Source organism: Pseudophryne corroboree, chromosome 4 (assembly GCF_028390025.1).
Source record: "Pseudophryne corroboree isolate aPseCor3 chromosome 4, aPseCor3.hap2, whole genome shotgun sequence".
NCBI classification, from domain to species: domain Eukaryota; kingdom Metazoa; phylum Chordata; class Amphibia; order Anura; family Myobatrachidae; genus Pseudophryne; species Pseudophryne corroboree.
In genome coordinates this window covers 564,444,442-564,463,783 of record NC_086447.1, presented here as the reverse complement: position 1 = coordinate 564,463,783, position 19,342 = coordinate 564,444,442, and the positions used below count along the sequence as shown (strand labels likewise).

At 47.3% G+C, this 19,342-nt stretch overlaps 1 protein-coding gene across 6 annotated transcripts in view; it reads left to right on the top strand.

The window, feature by feature from the left end:
- REPS1 (RALBP1 associated Eps domain containing 1) overlaps nt 1–19,342 on the top strand; it is a 403,472-nt gene that overhangs the window by 202,786 nt on the left and 181,344 nt on the right. For all 6 annotated transcript variants that reach the window (XM_063917447.1, XM_063917443.1, XM_063917442.1 and 3 more), the window contains 2 exons: nt 3,321–3,408; nt 14,917–15,018. In XM_063917447.1, coding sequence (XP_063773517.1) covers nt 3,321–3,408; nt 14,917–15,018 — 190 coding nt within the window. The remainder of the gene's footprint in view (nt 1–3,320; nt 3,409–14,916; nt 15,019–19,342) is intronic.

Here is a 19,342-nt window from a genome sequence, read left to right as displayed (position 1 = left end):
GACATGAACAAACATAAAATGCATTTAATTAGAATTCCTAGGATACATTTCCCTAGACAGAGCTTCAAACCAGTAATCTTGTTCTTTTAGGATTATTAAAGACCTAACCTAAAGAAATTAGTAAATTGCTGTAGTGAATAACTGCAACTATATATAGATCAAATGTCTGAGAAACTTAGCAGACATTAGGACAGATTTATTAAGCTCGGTGAAGTGATAAATTGGAAGGAGATCAAGTACCAGCCAGTCGGCTCCTAACTGTCATTTTTCAAACCCAGCCTGTGATACTGTAGTTAGGATCTGATTGGCTGGTCCTTTATCACCTTCGACTTTATCACTTCACTGAGCTTAATAAATCTGCCCCATTGTGTTTTTGTATTTTTTATTCACTTTCTCTTTACATCTACAAGTGTGTGCATCATATTTCCTGTCATTCATAAAATGAATGAAGAGTTAAGATAAGTGCACACTGGGCAACCTCAGCTAGTTGGCAATCCGCTATATCGCTGATTGTTAATTAGGGGAGACCGCCAGTGCATGCACACTGAAATAATATCTGCATAAACTGAACTCTAGTGTTCAATAACTAAAACTTGTGTATTCTATATAATAATGCACATTTATTATGGATGATCAAAGTCCACTGTGCCATGATAACAGCTTTGTTCTTTTATATGTTCTGTTCACAGTATTCTTTGGTTACATTATGCCATATATGAGGGTATAAGCAATTGCGGTCGAATTGCCGCAAAAGTCGAAAAACGGGGCATTTTCGACAAAAAAAAACATGTCGAATTGGATTCGACAATACAATACAGTCCTTTTCGACAAAAAAACGGACGTTTCAGATTCGACTTTTTGCAACTCGACATTTTTAAAATTCGACATGTCTGCAGTGGTAAAAATGCGGCTTTTCGACAAAAGTATATTCAATTGAAGAATGTCGATTCGACAACAGAGCTTTTCGACAGTAATTTTGTCAATTTCATTCCGCCTCACTTTGGTGGCGGAATCTAATAAAAAATTTTACAAAAATGGGGGGTTTTTTTGTGTTTTTTTTATTGCTAATAGCATATCTATTTATATTAGAAGGGATTATGTACTTGGTTTGTCTATTAGGAGACACGTATTATTTATATATTTTTTAAAAGATTTTTTTTTTTTAACTGACTAATAGAGAGAGCATGGTTTTCAGTGGGAAGGGGTGGGAATGGGTTAAAATCCTGAAAAAAAAAATGCGTGGGGTCCCCCCTCCTAAGCATAACCAGCCTCGGGCTCTTTGAGCCGGTCCTGGTTGTAAAATTACGGGGGGGAAATTGACAGGGGATCCCCCGTATTTTTAGAACCAGCACCGGGCTCTGCGTCCGGTCCTGGTGCAAAAAGTACGGGGGACAAAAGACGTAGGGGTCCCCCGTATTTTTAACAACAGCACCGGGCTCCACTAGCTGGAGAGATAATGCCACAGCCGGGGGACACTTTTATATCTGTCCCTGCGGCCGTGGCATTAAATCCCCAACTAGTCACCCCTGGCCGGGGTACCCTGGAGGAGTGGGGACCCCTTAAATCAAGGGGTGCCCCCCTCCAGCCACCCAAAGGCCAGGGGTGAAGCCCGACGCTGTTTCCCCACCCCACCCATCCAGGGGCTGCGGATGGGGGGTTGATAGCCTTGTGTAAAATAAAAGAATGTTGTTTTTTGCAGAAGAACTACAAGTCCCAGCAAGCCTCCCCGCAAGCTGGTACTTGGAGAACCACAAGTACCAGCATGCGGGGGGGGGGGGGGGGGGGGGCGCGCTGGTACCTGTAGTTCTACTGGGGAAAAATACCCCAATAAAAACAGGACATGCACACCGTGAAAGTAAAACTTTATTACATACATGCCGACACACACATACTTACCTCTGTTCACACGCCGACCTCTGTCCACTTCTCCAAGTAGAATCCGCGGTGTACCTGAAAATAAAATAAATAAAATTATACTCGCCTAAATTCAGTGTGTCCTGTTCTTTTTTTTGTAATCCACATACTTGGCAAAAAAAACATACCGCATACCCGATCCACGCACTGAAAGGGGTCCCATGTTTACACATGGGACCCCTTTCCCCGAATGCTGAGACCCTCCGTGACTCCTGTCACAGAGGGTCCCTTCAGCCAATCAGGGAGCGCCACGTCGTGGCACTCTCCTGATTGGCTATGCGCGTCTGAGCTGACAGACAGCGCATCGCACAGCCTCTCCATTATCTTCAATGGTGGGAACTTTGCGGTCAGCGGTGAGGTTACCCGCGGTCAGACGCTGACCGCAAAGTTCCCACCATTGAAGATTACTTTCACAGTGTGCGTGTCCTGTTTTTGGTGGGGTATTTTTTTGCTGTAGAACTACAGGTACCAGCGGGCCCGGTTTCCCCCCGCATGCTGGTACTTGTGGTTCTCCAAGTACCAGCTTGCGGGGGAGGCTTGCTGGGACTTGTAGTTCTTCTGCAAAACACAACATTCTTTTATTTTACACAAGGCTATCAGCTCCCCATCCGCAGCCCTTGGATGTAGGGGACAGCCTCGGGCTTCACCCCTGGCCCTTGGGTGGCTGGAGGGGGGGGACCCCTTGATTTAAGGGGTCCCCACTCCTCCAGGGTACCCCGGCCAGGGGTGACTAGTTGGGGATTTAATGCCACGGCCGCAGGGAGCGGTATAAAAGTGTCCCCCGGCTGTGGCATTATCTCACCAGCTAGTGGAGCCCGGTTCTGGTGTTAAAAAATACGGGGGACCCCTACGCTTTTTGTCCCCCGTATTTTTTGCACCAGGACCGGACGCAGAGCCCGGTGCTGGTTCTAAAAATACGGGGGATCCCCTATCAATTTTTCCCCTGTATTTTTACAACCAGGACCGGCTCAAAGAGCCCGAGGCTGGTTATGCTTTGGAGGGTGGACCCCACGCAATTTTTTTTAGGGGTTTTTAACCATTTTTGTGCCGTCCGATAAGTCGTATCCAGGACGCACTTATCCGTCAATTGGACCGTTTTTCGACAGCGGGACTGTCAAATCCGTTTTTAATTGAATATGTCGAATTCCGGCACCCGCCGGCCGTGATTCGACGGTCGAATTGCGTTGAATTTAAAAACGGGCGAAAAAAAGCCGCAATTCGCCCGGAATTGCATATACCCAATATTTAATATGTTCATGCACGGTTTAAAATAAAAGTTGAATTTGTACCTAGTATTGTTTACAGAGCTTTAACATATATACAGAACACACTGGTTAATTGCGTACACTTTTTTTTTTTCCTTTCACATAGTTTTTACCTGAAACGCATGTCCGTTATTTTTGCAGGACACTGCTATTGTTCACCCTGTCCCCATAAGAATGACTCCAAGTAAAATACATATGCAGGAAATGGAGCTAAAGAGAACTGGAAGTGGTGAGTGATCTGTACTTCCCATGTGTTTCCTGTTTTTAATTAAAGTATAATTTCTTTTACATCCTAGAGGATACTGGGGTTCCATTTAGTACCATGGGTTCAGACTGGTCCACTAGGATCCATGGGTACTTTAAGAATTTGATAGTGTGGGCTGGCTCCTCCCTCTATGCCCCTCCTACCAGACTCAGTTTAGATAATGTGCCCGGAGGAGCCGGTCACGCTTATGGAAGCTCCTGCAGAGTTTTCTGCATTTATTTTATATGTTATTTTCTGGCAGGGCTGGTTGGCACCAGCCTGCCTGCTTTGTGGGACTTGGGGGTTGGATGGCACAACCTCTTGAAGGGTTAATGGTCCTGTTCCTCATTGACAGGACACTGAGCTCCTGAGGGAACTATTCTCAAGCCCCACCACGGCAAGCGTACATTCCCGCAGCATGCCGCCACCCCTAACAGAGCCAGAAGAATGAAGAGTGGTGAGTACTAAGCCGGGGCCCGGCTAGCAGGTCGCTAGTCATTATGGTGGCATGAGGGTATGAAGATGCACGACTTCTAACTGGGGCGGAATGCGTCTCCAGACACAGTTCACAACTGCGTATCAGTACACTGTACACAGTACCCACACTGGCAGAAACAGCCTTGAAAAGGTATTCTCTCCATTTTAAGCACCAGATTACTTCAGCCAGTATAAAAAAAAGCGGGAAGACCGTGTGCCTTTGAAGGGGCGGGGCTTCACTATGAGCTGATCCAGCAGCTCACCAGTAACATTTTCCAGTGGAAACAGACGCCGACTGACAGGGACGCGCAGCTCCTCCAGAGAGACTCCAGATTACCTCAGCGGTACCAGGGGATCATAGCAGGGGGGAAGCGACTATTAGTGTACTAAGTCCCCTATCAGGGTACTTAGTCTGCGACCCGGCTAAGCTTGGCATTAGCGATAAGGGCGCGGTGGGGGCTGGCTCCAAATAACTGTGTCTCCCTGAAGGCTCTTTGTGGGTTAATTGTGCTTAACCTTTTCCTCTGCGTGTGTGCAGTCACATTTACATTATGTTAGGCAAAGAGTGTGTTTCTTGTACAGCGGAGTGTTCCTCTTCAGGGGGCTCACTACTGGGTAATCAGGGCAGTGCACCTTCCCAGAATAGCGGGGCTGAACCGGAATGGGTTAATTCCATTAAGGAAATGATCTCAAATATTTCTACAAAGCTATACCGCAATGAGAAATACGCAATACTTAAGACAGACTGTGGATGAATTTATGAACAGAGACTCGGTCCCCAAACCAGTGTCTCAATCCCTCCCTCCCAGAGGCCGCAATAACGACCTCTGGCCCATATCCTGCAGTCTGACTCTGACGGGTCAGACATGGAGGAGGGTGAGGTGGATTTGGAGGGGGGGGGGGGGGGATGCTACTCTGTCACAGGGAATTGAGGCTCTTATAGAGGCTATGAAAGAGGTTCTGCAAATTGTTGATAAGGTGTCAGAGAAGTGTGAGGAATCTTATTTTATTGTAAAAAAATAAGTCCTCAGCCACTTTTCCTGCGTCAAAAGAATTGAATACCCTGTTTGAAGAACCGTGTGTTAATCCTGATAAGAAATTTCAAATTCCTAAAAGGTTGCAGTCATCTTTTCCTTTTCCTCTGCAGCATATACAGGACTCTGCGAACTTTATGGTGGAAGCCATAAAAGAGATTGGTTTGCATAATGCACGCACCACCGCTATGGAAGTGTCAGCACGCAGGGGCTTGTGGATACGCCAGTGGACTGCTGATGCGGACTCCAGGAAAGGCGTGGAAGGCCTACCATTCACAGGAGAGGCTTTGTTTGGAGGCGAACTAGACAAATGTATCTCCACAGCTGCTGCGGGTAAGTCTACGTATCTTCTTTCCGCAGCTCCCCCAGCCAGGAAAGCTTATTCAGCTTCAAATTTACAGTCCTTTCGGACAGCCAAGTTAAAGGGAAAATCCAGAGATGCTTCTGCGGCCTCCAGCGGCGCAAGAGGTAAACCACGCAAACCAGCAACTGCAGGTGCTCAGAAACAGAGCTCAGGCTCCGCTTCCTCAAAGCCTTCAGCATGACGGTGGACTGCGATGCCTGGAGGACTGTCAGGTGGGAGCCCGACTAAAGTTCTTCAGTCACATCTGGTCAAGTTCATGACGGGATCCCTGGGTCATAGATCTTATTTCCAAGGGCTACAGACTGGAGTTTAAGGAGCTCCCACCTCACTGATTCTTCAAATCAGGCTTACGAGCTTCACAAGAAGCAAGTATAACTTTGTGGCATGCCATCCAAAAACTGGTACAGACTCATTTCATTGTTCCAGTTCCACCTCATCTGCACAACAAGGGGTACTATTCCAACTTGTTTGTAGTACCGAAACGGGACGGGTCTGTACGGCCAATTCTGAACCTCAAGTCCTTGAACCCGTTCTTAAGAGTGTTCAAAGTCAAGATGGAGTCTCTGGGAGCAGTGATCTCCAGTCTGGAGGAAGGGGAATTTCTAGTGTCTCTCTGGATATCAAGGATGCGTACCTTCACATTCAGATCTGGCCGCCTCATCAGGCTTATCTACGGTTTGCACTGCAGGACGGTCACTACCAGTTCCAGGCCCTGCCATTGGTCTCTCCACGTCACAGAGGGTGTTCACCAAAGTGATGGCAGAGATGATGTTTATACTCTGCAAGCAGGGAGTGAACATAATTCCGTACCTGGATGATCTTCTGATAAAGGCACCGTCCAGGGAGAGGTTGCTGGACAGCATTGGTCTCTCAACCAAACTTCTCCAGGATCACGGGTGGTTTCTGAACCTTCCGAAATCTCACCTAGAGCCAACATGGAGGCTTCCATTCCTGGGAATGATACTGGACACGGAGTCGCAGAAAGTGTTCATTCCGTTGGGGAAAGGCATTGGTAATCCAGTCGATGGTTAGGGATGTCCTAAAGCCAATCCGGATATCGGCGCATCTATTCATTCGCCTTCTGGGGAAAATGGTGGCCTCTTACGAGGCACTTCAATACAGAAGATTTCACGCAAGACCCTTCCAGCTGGATCTGTTGAACAAATGGTCCGGATCGCATCTTCACATGCACCAGAGGATCAGTCTGTCGCCAAAAGCCAGGATCTCCCTTCTGTGGTGGCTACAGATTTCTCACCTCGTCGAGGGTCGGATCCTTCCAATCAACATTCGGGAACTCATGGCCATTTACAATGCCCTTCTGCAGGCCTCGTATCTTCACTATCAGGCCATTCAGGTCCAGTCGGACAATGTGGCAGCAGTGACGTACATAAACTGACAGGGCGGAACGACAAGCAGGGCAGCAATGTCAGAGGTGTTAAGATTTCTCCTCTGGGCAGAAAAAAAACGCTGTGGTTTTGTCAGCGGTCTTCATTCCAGGAGTAGACAACTGGGAAGCAGACTTCCTCAGCAGACACGACCTGCACCCGGGGGAGTGGGGCCTTCACCCGGAAGTGTTCAGGTGCTTGACACGTCTGTGGGGATATCCACAGATCGACATGATGGCCTCTCGTCTCAACAAGAAGCTCAAGCGGCATTGTTCCAGGTCGAGAGACCCACAGGCAGTGGTGGTAGACACTCTGACGACTCCATGGGTTTATCAGGTGGTGTACGTTTTTCCTCCACTTCCTCTGATCCCAAGAATTCTCAAAAGAATAAAAGGGAAAAAAGTGCAAGCAATCCTCATTGCTCCAGACTGGCCAAGAAGGGCCTGGTATGCGGACCTTCTGGAGATGCTCCTCGAAGATTAGTAGCCTCTACCTCTTTGCGAGGATCTTCTGCAATAGGGCCCGTTCGTCTATCAGGACTTACCGCGGCTACGTTTGACGGCATGGTAGTTTAACTGCTGAAGATGGATCCCTAACAACAAAGTTATCCCGACTATGATTCAAGCCAGGAAGGGGGATATCATCTAAACATTACCACCATAGTTGGAAGAAATATGTCTCTTGGTCTGAGAGCAGAACTTATTCTGCTGTGGAATTTCACCTGGGACGTTTCCTGCTTTTTCTGCAGGCAGGTGTGTATGTGGCCCTACGTCTGGGCTCCATAAAAGTCCAGATTTCGGCCTTGTCCATTTTCTTTCAGAAACCGTTTGCTTCTCTCCCTGAGGCCAAAGACGTTCTTGAAAGGTGTTCTGCACATCCAACCTCCCTTTCTGCCTCCCACGGCACCTTGGGATCTCAATTTGGTGCTGCAGTTCCTCCAATCGGACTGGTTTGAACCATTACAGGAGGTGGACGTAAAATATCTGATGTGGAAGACTGTCACACTGTTGGCCTTTGCTTCAGCAAGACGTTTGTCGGAGCTGGGGAATTTGTCTCACAAGAGCCCCTATTTAATTTTCCATGAGGACAGAGCTGAACTCAGAACTCGTCAGCAATTTCTTCTAAAAGTGGTGTGTGCGTTTCACATCAACCAACCTATTCTGGTCCCGGATATCACCGACACTTCCGCTACTTCAAAGTCTTTGGCTGTTGTGAGGGCTTTGAAGGTATACTGTACGTAAAGAGGACCGCTCGTCACAGGAAATCCGACTCGCTGTTCGTTCTATATAATCCCAATAAAATTGGGTGTCCTGCTTCAAAGCAGACAAGTGCACGCTGTATCAGGTTCATTATCCAACATGCTTATTCCACGGCAGGTTTGCCGGTTCCAAAATCTGTACAGGCCCACTTTACTAGATCGGTGGGTTCTTCCTGGGCGGCTGACCAGGGTGTCTCGGCTTTACAGCTCTAACGAGCAGCTACTTGGTCAGGTTCGAACATGTTTGCAAAGTTCTACAGGTTCGTTACTTTGGCCTCTAGGGGACCTTCAGTTTGGTCAATCAGTTCTGCAGGACCCTCAGCACTCTTCGACCCAGTTTGGGATCTTTGGTACATCCCCATGGTACTAAATGGAACCCCAGTATCCTCTAGGACAGGCCTGGCCAACCTGTGGCTCTCCAGATGTTGTGAAACTACACATCCCAGCATGCCCTGCCACAGTTTTAGCCTTCCCTAATGGCAAAAGTGTGGCAAAGCATGATGGGACTTGTAGTTTTACAACAGCTGGAGAGCCACAGGTTGGCCAGGCCTGCTCTAGGACGTTAGAGAAAATAGGATTTTAATTACCTACCAGTAAATCCTTTTCTCGTAGTCCATAGAGTATGCTGGGCGCCCGCCCAGTGCTTCATGTTTTCCTGCACTGTTACTTGGTTCAGTATTGTTGTTGGTACAGCTGTTGCTGTTCCTGTTCTTGTTTGGTTACCATGGCTTTCCTCTTGTTTGTGTGTGTGTGTTGGTTCGAATCTCGCCACTGTTCTTTTAAATCCTTATCTCTAAGTATGTCCGTCTCCTCGGGCACAGTTTCTAGACTGAGTCTGGTAGGAGGGGCTTAGAGGAAGTAGCCAGAGCACCCTATTGATTTCTTAAAGTGCCCAAGGCTCCTAGTGAACCCGTCTATACCCATGGTACTAACTGGAACCCCAGTATCCTCTACGGACTGCAAGAAAAGGATTTACCGATAGGTAATTAAAATTTCCTGTTTAATATACCTTTTAAGCAGTGACCATATAATAAATGTTAGTAGAAAAAAGTGTATATTGCTTTAAAGTTGATTACAATTTTGGCAGAACTTTGAGAATTGTATTGAATTTTTTGGGGGTAATTCAGTTAGATGTGGGGAGGATTTGGCCATTGCCAGTGAGCTCTTATAGGCGAATGCGACTGGCCGAGCGAAGGGGGTGAATCGGACTACCGTTGCAGACGTGGAAAAACGCCTCAGCAGCGGCTAATTCACACTTTCTCTGACGTCCTAGTGGTTGCTGGGAACTCCGTAAGGACCATGGGGAATAGCGGCTCTGCAGGAGACTGGGCACAAAAGTAAAGCTTTAGGACTACCTGGTGTGCACTGGCTCCTCCCCCTATGACCCTCCTCCAAGCCTCAGTTAGATTTTTGTGCCCGGCCGAGAAGGGTGCACACTAGGGGCTCTCCTGAGCTTCTTAGTGAAAGTTTAGTTTTAGGTTTTTTATTTTCAGTGAGACCTGCTGGCAACAGGCTCACTGCATCGAGGGACTAAGGGGAGAAGAAGCGAACCTGCCTGCTTGCAGCCAGCTTGGGCTTCTTGGCTACTGGACACCATTAGCTCCAGAGGGACCGAACACAGGCCCAGCCTCGGAGTCCGGTCCCAGAGCCGCGCCGCCGGCCCCCTTACAGAGCCAGAAGCAAGAAGAGGTCCGGAAAATCGGCGGCAGAAGACATCAGTCTTCACCAAGGTAGCGCACAGCACTGCAGCTGTGCGCCATTGCTCCTCATACACACCTCACACTGCAGTCACTGAGGGTGCAGGGCGCTGGGGGGGGGGCGCCCTGAGCAGCAATAAAAACACCTTGGCTGGCAAACATACATCACATATAACCCCCAGGGCTATATGGATGTATTTTAAACCCTGCCAGAATCCATAAAAATGCGGGAGAAAAGTCCGCGGAAAAAGGGGCGGAGCCTATCTCCTCAGCACACTGGCGCCATTTTCTCTCACAGCTCCGTTGGAGGGAAGCTCCCTGGCTCTCCCCTGCAGTTTCTACACTACAGAAAGGGGTTAAAAAAGAGAGGGGGGCACTAATTAGGCGCAGTATTAATAAAACAGCAGCTATAAGGGGAAAAACACTTCTATAAGGTTATCTCTGTATATATATAGCGCTCTGGTGTGTGCTGGCATACTCTCCCTCTGTCTCCCCAAAGGGCTAGTGGGGTCCTGTCCTCTATCAGAGCATTCCCTGTGTGTGTGCTGTGTGTCGGTACGATTGTGTCGACATGTATGAGGAGGAAAATGGTGTGGAGGCGGAGCAATTGCCTGTAATGGAGATGTCACCCCCTAGGGAGTCGACACCTGAGTGGCTGAGCTTATGGAAGGAATTACGTGACAGTGTCAGCTCTTTACAAAAGATTGATGACATGAGACAGCCGGCTACTCAGCCTGTGCCTGTACAGGTGTCTCAAAAGCCATCAGGGGCTCTAAAACGCCCGTTACCTCAGATGGCAGATACAGACGCCGACACGGATACTGACTCCAGTGTCGACGATTAAGAGACGAATGTGACTTCCAGTAGGGCCACACGTTACATGATTGAGGCTATGGAAAATGTTTTACATATTTCTGATAATACCAGTACCACTAAAAAGGGTATTATGTTGGGTGAGAAAAAACTGCCTGTAGTTTTTCCTGCATCTGAGGAATTAAATGAAGTGTGTGATGATGCGTGGGTTTCCCCCGATAAAAACTGTTAATTCCTAAAAAGTTATTAGCATCATACCCCTTCCCGCCAGAGGATAGGGCACGTTGGGAAACACCCCCTAGGGTGGATAAAGCGCTCACACGCTTGTCTAAACAGGTGGCACTACCGTCCCCGGACACGGCCGCCCTTAAGGAACCTGCTGACAGAAAGCAGAAAAATATCCTAAAAATGTATATACACTCACACGGGTGTGATACTGCGACCAGCAATCGCCTCAGCCTGGATGTGCAGTGCTGGGGTGGCTTGGTCGGATTCCCTGACTGACAATATTGATACCCTAGATAGGGACAGTATATTACTGACTATAGAGCATTTAAAAGATGCATTTCTATATATGCGTGATGCACAGAGGGATATTTGCCGACTGGCATCAAGAGTAAGTGCGCTGTCCATTTCTGCCAGAAGAGGGTTATGGACAAGACAGTGGTCAGGTGATGCTGATTCCAAAAGGCATATGGAAGTATCGCCTTATAAAAGGGAGGAGTTATTTGGGGTAGGTCTAACAGACCTGGTGGCCACGGCAACGGCTGGGAGATCCACATTTTTACCCCAGGTAGCCTCTCAACATAAGAAGACGCCGTATTATCAGGCGCAGTCCTTTAGGCCCCATAAGGGCAAGCGGGCAAAAGGCTCCTCATTTCTGCCCCGTGGCAGAGGGAGAGGAAAAAGGCTGCAGCAAACAGCCAGTTCCCAGGAACAGAAGCCCTCTCCCGTTTCTGCCAAGTCCTCAGCATGACGCTGGGGCTTTACAAGCGGACTCAGGCACGGTGGGGGCCCGTCTCAAAATGTCACCGTGCAGTGGGCTCACTCACAGGTGGACCCCTGGATCCTTCAGGTGGTATCTCAGGGGTACAAATTGGAATTCGAGACGTCTCCTCTTCGCCGTTTCCTAAAGTCTGCTTTACCGACGTCTCCCTCCGATAGGGAGGCGGTATTGGAAGCCATTCACAAGCTGTATTCCCAGCAGGTGATAATCAAGGTACCCCTCCTACAACAGGGAAAGGGGTATTATTCCACGCTGTTTGTGGTACCGAAGCCGGACGGCTCGGTGAGACCTATTTTAAATCTGAAATCCTTGAACACTTACATACAAAGGTTCAAATTCAAGATGGAGTCACTCAGAGCGGTGATTGCGAACCTGGAAGAAGGGGATTATATGGTGTCTCTGGACATCAAGGATGCTTATCTCCATGTCCCAATTTACCCTTCTCACCAAGGGTACCTCAGGTTTGTGGTACAGAACTGTCACTATCAGTTTCAGACGCTGCCGTTGGTTTGTCCACGGCACCCCGGGTCTTTACCAAAGTAATGGCCGAAATGATGATACTCCTTCGAAGGAAGGGAGTTTTAGTTATACCTTACTTGGACGATCTCCTGATAAGGGCAACATCCAGGGAACAGTTGGTAGTCGGGGTAGCACTATCTCAAGTAGTGTTGCGGCAGCACGGTTGGATTCTCAATATTCCAAAATCGCAGCTGATCCCGACGACACGTCTTCTATTCCTAGGGATGATCCTGGACACTGTCCAGAAAAAGGTGTTTCTCCCGGAGGAGAAAGCCAGGTAGTTATCTGAACTAGTCAGAAACCTCCTAAAACCAGGCCAAGTGTCAGTGCGTCAGTGCACAAGGGTCCTAAGAAAAATGGTGGCTTCCTACGAAGCAATTCCATTCGGCAGATTCCACGCTAGAACTTTCCAGTGGGACCTGCTGGACAAATGGTCCGGATCGCATCTTCAGATGCATCAGCGGATAACCCTGTCACCAAAGACAAGGGTGTCTCTCCTGTGGTGGTTGCAGAGTGCTCATCTTCTAGAGGGCCGCAGATTCGGCATTCAGGACTGGGTCCTGGGGACCACGGATGCCAGCCTGCGAGGCTGGGGAGCAGTCACACAGGGAAGAAATTTCCAGGGCTTGTGGTCAAGCCTGGAGACATCACTTCACATAAATATTTTGGAGCTAAGGGCCATTTACAATGCCCTAAGCCAAGCAAGACCTCTGCTTCAAGGTCAGCCGGTGCTGATCCAGTCGGACAACATCACGGCAGTCGCCCACGTAAACAGACAGGGCGGCACAAGAAGCAGGAGGGCAATAGCAGAAGCTGCAAGGATTTTTCGCTGGGCGGAAAATCATGTGATAGCATTGTCAGCAGTGTTCATTCCGGGAGTGGACAACTGGGAAGCAGACTTCCTCAGCAGGCACGACCTCCACCCGGGAGAGTGGGGACTTCACCCAGAAGTCTTCCACATGATTGTAAACCGTTGGGAAAAACCAAAGGTGGACATGATGGCGTCCCGCCTAAACAAAAAATTGGACAGGTATTGCGCCAGGTCAAGGGACCCTCAGGCAATAGCTGTGGACGCTCTGGTAACACCGTGGGTGTACCAGTCAGTATATGTGTTCCCTCCTCTTCCTCTCATACCAAAAGTACTGAGAATTATAAGACGGAGGGGAGTAAGAACTATACTCGTAGCTCCGGATTGGCCAAGAAGGACTTGATACCCGGAACTTCAAGAGATGCTCACGGAGGACCCGTGGCCTCTACCTCTAAGAAGGGACCTGCTCCAGCAAGGACCCTGTCTATTCCAAGACTTACCGCGGCTGCGTTTGACGGCAGGGCGGTTGAACGCCGGATCCTGAAGGAAAAAGGCATTCCGGATGAAGTCATCCCTACCCTGATCAAAGCCAGGAAGGATGTAACCGCAAAGCATTATCACCGCATTTGGCGAAAATATGTTGCGTGGTGCGAGGCCAGTAAGGCCCCGATGGAGGAATTTCAACTAGGTCGATTCCTGCATTTCCTGTAAACAGGAGTGTCTATGGGCCTAAAATTGGGGTCCATTAAGGTTCAAATTTCGGCCCTGTCAATTTTCTTCCAGAAAGAACTAGCTTCAGTTCCTGAAGTTCAGACGTTTGTAAAAGGGGTACTGCATATACAGTCTCCTTTTGTGCCTCCAGTGGCACCTTGGGATCTCAATGTAGTTTTGGGGTTCCTAAAGTCACATTGGTTTGAACCACTTGAATCTGTGGAGTTAAAATATCTCACATGGAAAGTGGTCATGTTGTTGGCCCTGGCCTCGGCCAGGCGCGTGTCAGAATTGGCGGGCTTTATCCTGTAAAAGCCCTTATCTGATCTTCCATTCAGACAGGGCGGAATTGAGGACTCGTCCTCATTTTCTCCCTAAGGTGGTTTCAGTGTTTCATCTGAACCAACCTATTGTGGTACCTGCGGCTACTAGTGACTTGCAGGACTCCAAGTTGTTGGGCGTAGTCAGGGCCTTGAAAATATATGTTTCCAGGACGGCTGGAGTCAGAAAATCTGACTCGCTGTTTATCCTGTATGCACCCAACAAGCTGGCTGCTCCTGCTTTAAGCAGACTATTGCTCGTTGGATTTGTAATACAATTCAGCTTGCACATTCTGTGGCAGGCCTGCCACAGCCAAAATCTGTAAAAGCCCATTCCACAAGGAAGGTTGGCTCATCTTGGGCGGCTGCCCGAGGGGTCTCGGCTTTACAACTTTGCCGAGCAGCTACTTGGTCAGGGGCAAACACGTTTGCTAAATTCTACAAATTTGATACCTTGGCTGAGGAGGACCTGGAGTTCTCTCATTCGGTGCTGCAGAGTCATCCGCACTCTCCCGCCCGTTTGGGAGCTTTGGTATAATCCCCATGGTCCTTACGGAGTTCCCAGCATCCACTAGGACGTCAGAGAAAATAAGAATTTACTTACCGATAATTCTATTTCTCGTAGTCCGTAGTGGATGCTGGGCGCCCATCCCAAGTGCGGATTGTCTGCAATACTTGTACATAGTTATTGTTAACTAAATCGGGTTATTGTTGTTGTGAGCCATCTATCCAGAGGCTCCTCTGTTATGCTGTTAACTGGGTTCAGATCACAAGTTGTACGGTGTGATTGGTGTGGCTGGTATGAGTCTTACCCGGGATTCATAAATCCTTCCTTATTGTGTACGCTCGTCCGGGTACAGTATCCTAACTGAGGCTTGGAGGAGGGTCATAGGGGGAGGAGCCAGTGCACACCAGGTAGTCCTAAAGCTTTACTTTTGTGCCCAGTCTCCTGCGGAGCCGCTATTCCCCCATGGTCCTTACGGAGTTCCCAACATCCACTACGGACTACGAGAAATAGAATTATCGGTAAGTAAATTCTTATTTTTCGCATCTAATTGAATTCCCCCCATAATCTGTTTGGGTTTGTTTTATATTTTTTAGATACAGCTAATCCCACAAGTCCTATGAACATAAAACCACAAGAGCTCACAGAAGAAAGCAGCATTAGTTCCTCTGTTAAATTTGTTTCTGGGAATCCTGTTGGTAAGTAATGATTGGTTTTTCTGTTTTGTTTTGTTAATTTAAGTTCCATAATATTTAAATCTATGCATATAATGTGTTTTTATATATTTTACTAATGTATGTTCAAAAACGTAAGAACTTGGATTGATAAAGCACTTCATATATTGTATGTGGTTCTAACTTCGTAGTGACGTTGAAAGTCAACAGCGCTGGCAGCATATGCAGCAATTTTGTCCTGAATACATAATAAAATGCCGTTCAGCAAATGCTAATCCTCCAAAATTACTACATTTTCATATTGGACCAGTAAGATCAACTGGCAAATGTTTTGTTTGTGAATATTTTATCTACAGTATTTGCATAATGAATTGATAACCTATGTCTTGGCTGTAAATCTGAACATGTACATACCTAGGAAGGTTACAACAATGAGAAGCAAACCTAAAGCTGGATACACATTAGACGATATGTCACCCGATCCTGCGGATCGGAGCGACATATTTGGTACATAGTTTAATGTGTACCCATGATAGGCGTGCTCCTGCAGGTAGCTATTGTCATCCCCTGTCGTCACTGTAGCTAGCGATGACAAGCTGGAGAGAGCAGCATGTCGTGTGGCTTTCCTTGTCGGACCCGGCATCTGGCCCTTTGGATCGGCTGGGTACACACACATGTCGTCTAGTGTGTACCCAGCTTTAGAAATCTCCCAGAGCTTGCTTTTGTTTTTACAATATGCCTAATATAGAATTTGATGCATTTCTCTCCATTTTGTATGCAATAAGCTCATGATCTGTTTCTTCAGCATGGTACACTGGTATTCCACAGGGAGTGACCAGGTGTAGAGTTGGATCTTGATCCGAGGCACCAACAGGTTAAAGCTTTGACTGTTTCCAGGATGCACTGCACTGCCGCCTCCATAGCCCCGCCTCCAGGCACTGGAGCTCAGTTTGTAAGTTGGTGCCTGCAGTGCAGGCTGCTAACAGGATGGGGCTGCACTAGGCAATCCTGAAAAGAGCTTTTTTAAAAGACATCAAGGGCCACAGCACTTTATATGTCATTCTGACATACTGTGCAGCGGCTACATCACCTCCCCCAGCAGCACTGCATACTCCCGCGGCCTGGTTCCCGGGTACTTGCAGCAGAGGCGCACCGGACTTCAGGCACACCACCGCTGACGCTCTCCTGGGTCGCGTGGCTGCACATCAGGAAAGAGGTAAGAGGGTCCCCCAGGTGGAACCCGCCGAATCACGAACCGCTGACGTGGACACTGTACTGCACAGGGACCACATGGGCAGGGGAGCACTAGTCCGATTTACTAAAATCCGTTTATTATAGCCTCCATAGTACCCGATGGTGAAGTCCACCATAGGGGATAAGGCGCTGACCTGTAGCCCCTCCCCCAGCTCCGGGCGCCATCTACTGCTGGTGTTCCCGCCCTGGAGCTGCATTTCACTCTCCCTCCCTCCCTGACTGAGATTTTGGCGCCATTTTCACTACTAGCTTTGCTAATCTCCGGGGCTGCAGGGCTATGTCTCCTCTGTAAAGCCGCCTGTCCCATCAGCGCTGTGCTTTTACAGACACTTAAGTATTCTACATGTCATTTTAGCCAGCGTTCGTTTTAAGAACAAGTTTACTGCTATCTGAATATTTAGTACAAGTATACTGTGATATACATCCAGTATCTACTGTGCATTGTTATATCTGTATACATACATAGTAATATGCAAATTACTAGTCCAGTGCAGTTTTATATATAATAACCTCTGCATTGTACATGTGACTGTGCGTGCCTGGAGCTGCTGTATGGATTCCAGTTTTGTGTATCACACTACTCTCTATCACTATATTTTGTACCCTGGGAGGCTAGGTGTGTCAGGGTCTTTTAGATTTATATATATACAGGTTGAGTATCCCATATCCAAATATCCCAAATACGGAATATTCCGAAATACGGACTTTTTGAGTGAGAGTGAGATAATGAAACTTTAGTTTTTTCAATGGCTCAATGTACACAAACTTTGTTTAATACACAGTTATTAATAATATTGTATTCAATGACCTTCAGGCTGTGTGTATAAGGTGTATATGAAACATAAATGAATTGTGTGAATGTAGATACACTTTGTTTAATGCACAAAGTTATAAAAAATATTGGCTAAAATGACCTTCAGGCTGTGTGTATAAGGTGTATATGAAACATAAATACATTCTGTGCTTAGATTTAGGTCCCATCACCATGATATCTCATTATGGTATGCAATTATTCCAAAATACGGAAAAATCCCATATCCAAAATACATCTGGTCCCAAGCATTTTGGATAAGGGATACTCAACCTGTGTATATATATATATATATATATATATATATATATATATATATATATATATATATATATAACAAACAGGAACAGCCCGGCACTCCACTCCAAATGTAGACAACTGCTGTGGTGCCCTCCCAGTCAGGGACACAGAGTCCCGGATAGACAAACGTGGTGATGTGGGCGGCACTCCAAACAGACTTCACAGCGTAAGTAAACAATACTTTATTAGGCCAATAAAGTATTGTTTACTTACGCTGTGAAGTCTGTTTGGAGTGCCGCCCACATCACCACGTATATATATATATATATATATATATATATAATATACATACACTGCTCAAAAAAAATAAAAATATAAATAATACTTTGTTCTTTACATAGTTGAATGTGCTGATAACAAAATCACACAAAAATTATCAATGGAAATCAAATTTATTAACCCATGGAGGTCTGGATTTGGAGTCTCACTCAAAATTAAAGTGGAAAAACACACTACAGGCTGATCCAACTTTGATGTAATGTCCTTAAAACAAGTCAAAATGAGGCTCAGTAGTGTGTGTATGACCTCCCTACATCCCACACAAGTGGTTCAGGTAATGCAGCTCATCCAGGATGGCACATCAATGGGAGCTGTGGCAAGAAGGTTTGCTGTGTCTGTCAGCGTAGTGTCCAGAGCATGGAGGCACTACCAGGAGTCAGGCCAGTACATCAGGAGATGTGGAGGAGGCCGTAGGAGGGCAACAACCCAGCAGCAGGACCGCTACCTCCGCCTTTGTTTAAGGAGGAACAGGAGGAGCACTGCCAGTGCCCTGCAAAATGACCTCCAGCAAGCCACAAATGTGCATGTCTACTCAAACGATCAGAAACAGACTCCATGAGGGTGGTATGAGGGCCCGACGTCCACAGGTGGGGGTTGTGCTTACAGCCCAACACCGTGCAGGACGTTTGGCATTTGCCAGAGAACACCAAGATTGGCAAATTCGCCACTGGCGCCCTGTGCTCTTCACAGATGAAAGCAGGTTCTCACTGAGCACATGTGACAGACATGACAGAATCTGGAGACGCCAAGGAGAACGTTCTGCTGCCTGCAACATCCTACAGCATGAACGGTTTGGCAGTGGGTCAGTAATTGTGTGGGGTGGCATCTCTTTGGGGGGCCGCACAGCCCTCCATGTGCTCGCCAGAGGTAGCCTGACTGCCATTAGGTACCGAGATGAGATCCTCAGACCCCTTGTGAGACCATATGCTGGTGCGGTTGGCCCTGGGTTCCTCCTAATGCAAGACAATGCTAGACCTCATGTGGCTGGAGTGTCAGCAGTTCCTGCAAGACGAAGGCATTGATGCTATGGACTGGCCCGCCCGGTCCCCAGACCTGAATCCAATTGAGCACATCTGGGTCATCATGTCTCGCTCCATCCACCAACGCCACGTTGCACCAGACTGTCCAGGAGCTGGCAGATGCTTTAGTCCAAGTCTGGGAGGAGATCCCTCAGGAGACCATCCGACACCTCATCAGGAGCATGCCCAGGCGTTGTAGGGAGGTCATACAGGCACGTGGAGGCCATACACACTACTGAGCCTCATTTTGACTTGTTTTAAGGACATTACATCAAAGTTGGATCAGCCTGTAGTGTGTTTTTCCACTTTAATTTTGAGTGTGACTCCAAATCCAGACCTCCATGGGTTAATAAATTTGCTTTCCATTAATAATTTTTGTGTGATTTTGTTGTCAGCACATTCAACTATGTAAAGAACAAAGTATTTAATAAGAATATTTCATTCATTCAGATCTAGGATGTGTTATTTTAGTGTTCCCTTTATTTTTTTGAGCAGTGTATATACACATACATACACATATATACACACACACACACACACACACACACACACACACGAAAAAGTATTTGGACAGCCACCGATTGTGCAAGTTGACCCACTTAAAAAGATGAGAGAGGTCTATAATTTCCATCATAGGTACACTTCAACTGTGAGGGACAGAATCTAAAAAAAAAATCTAGGAAAT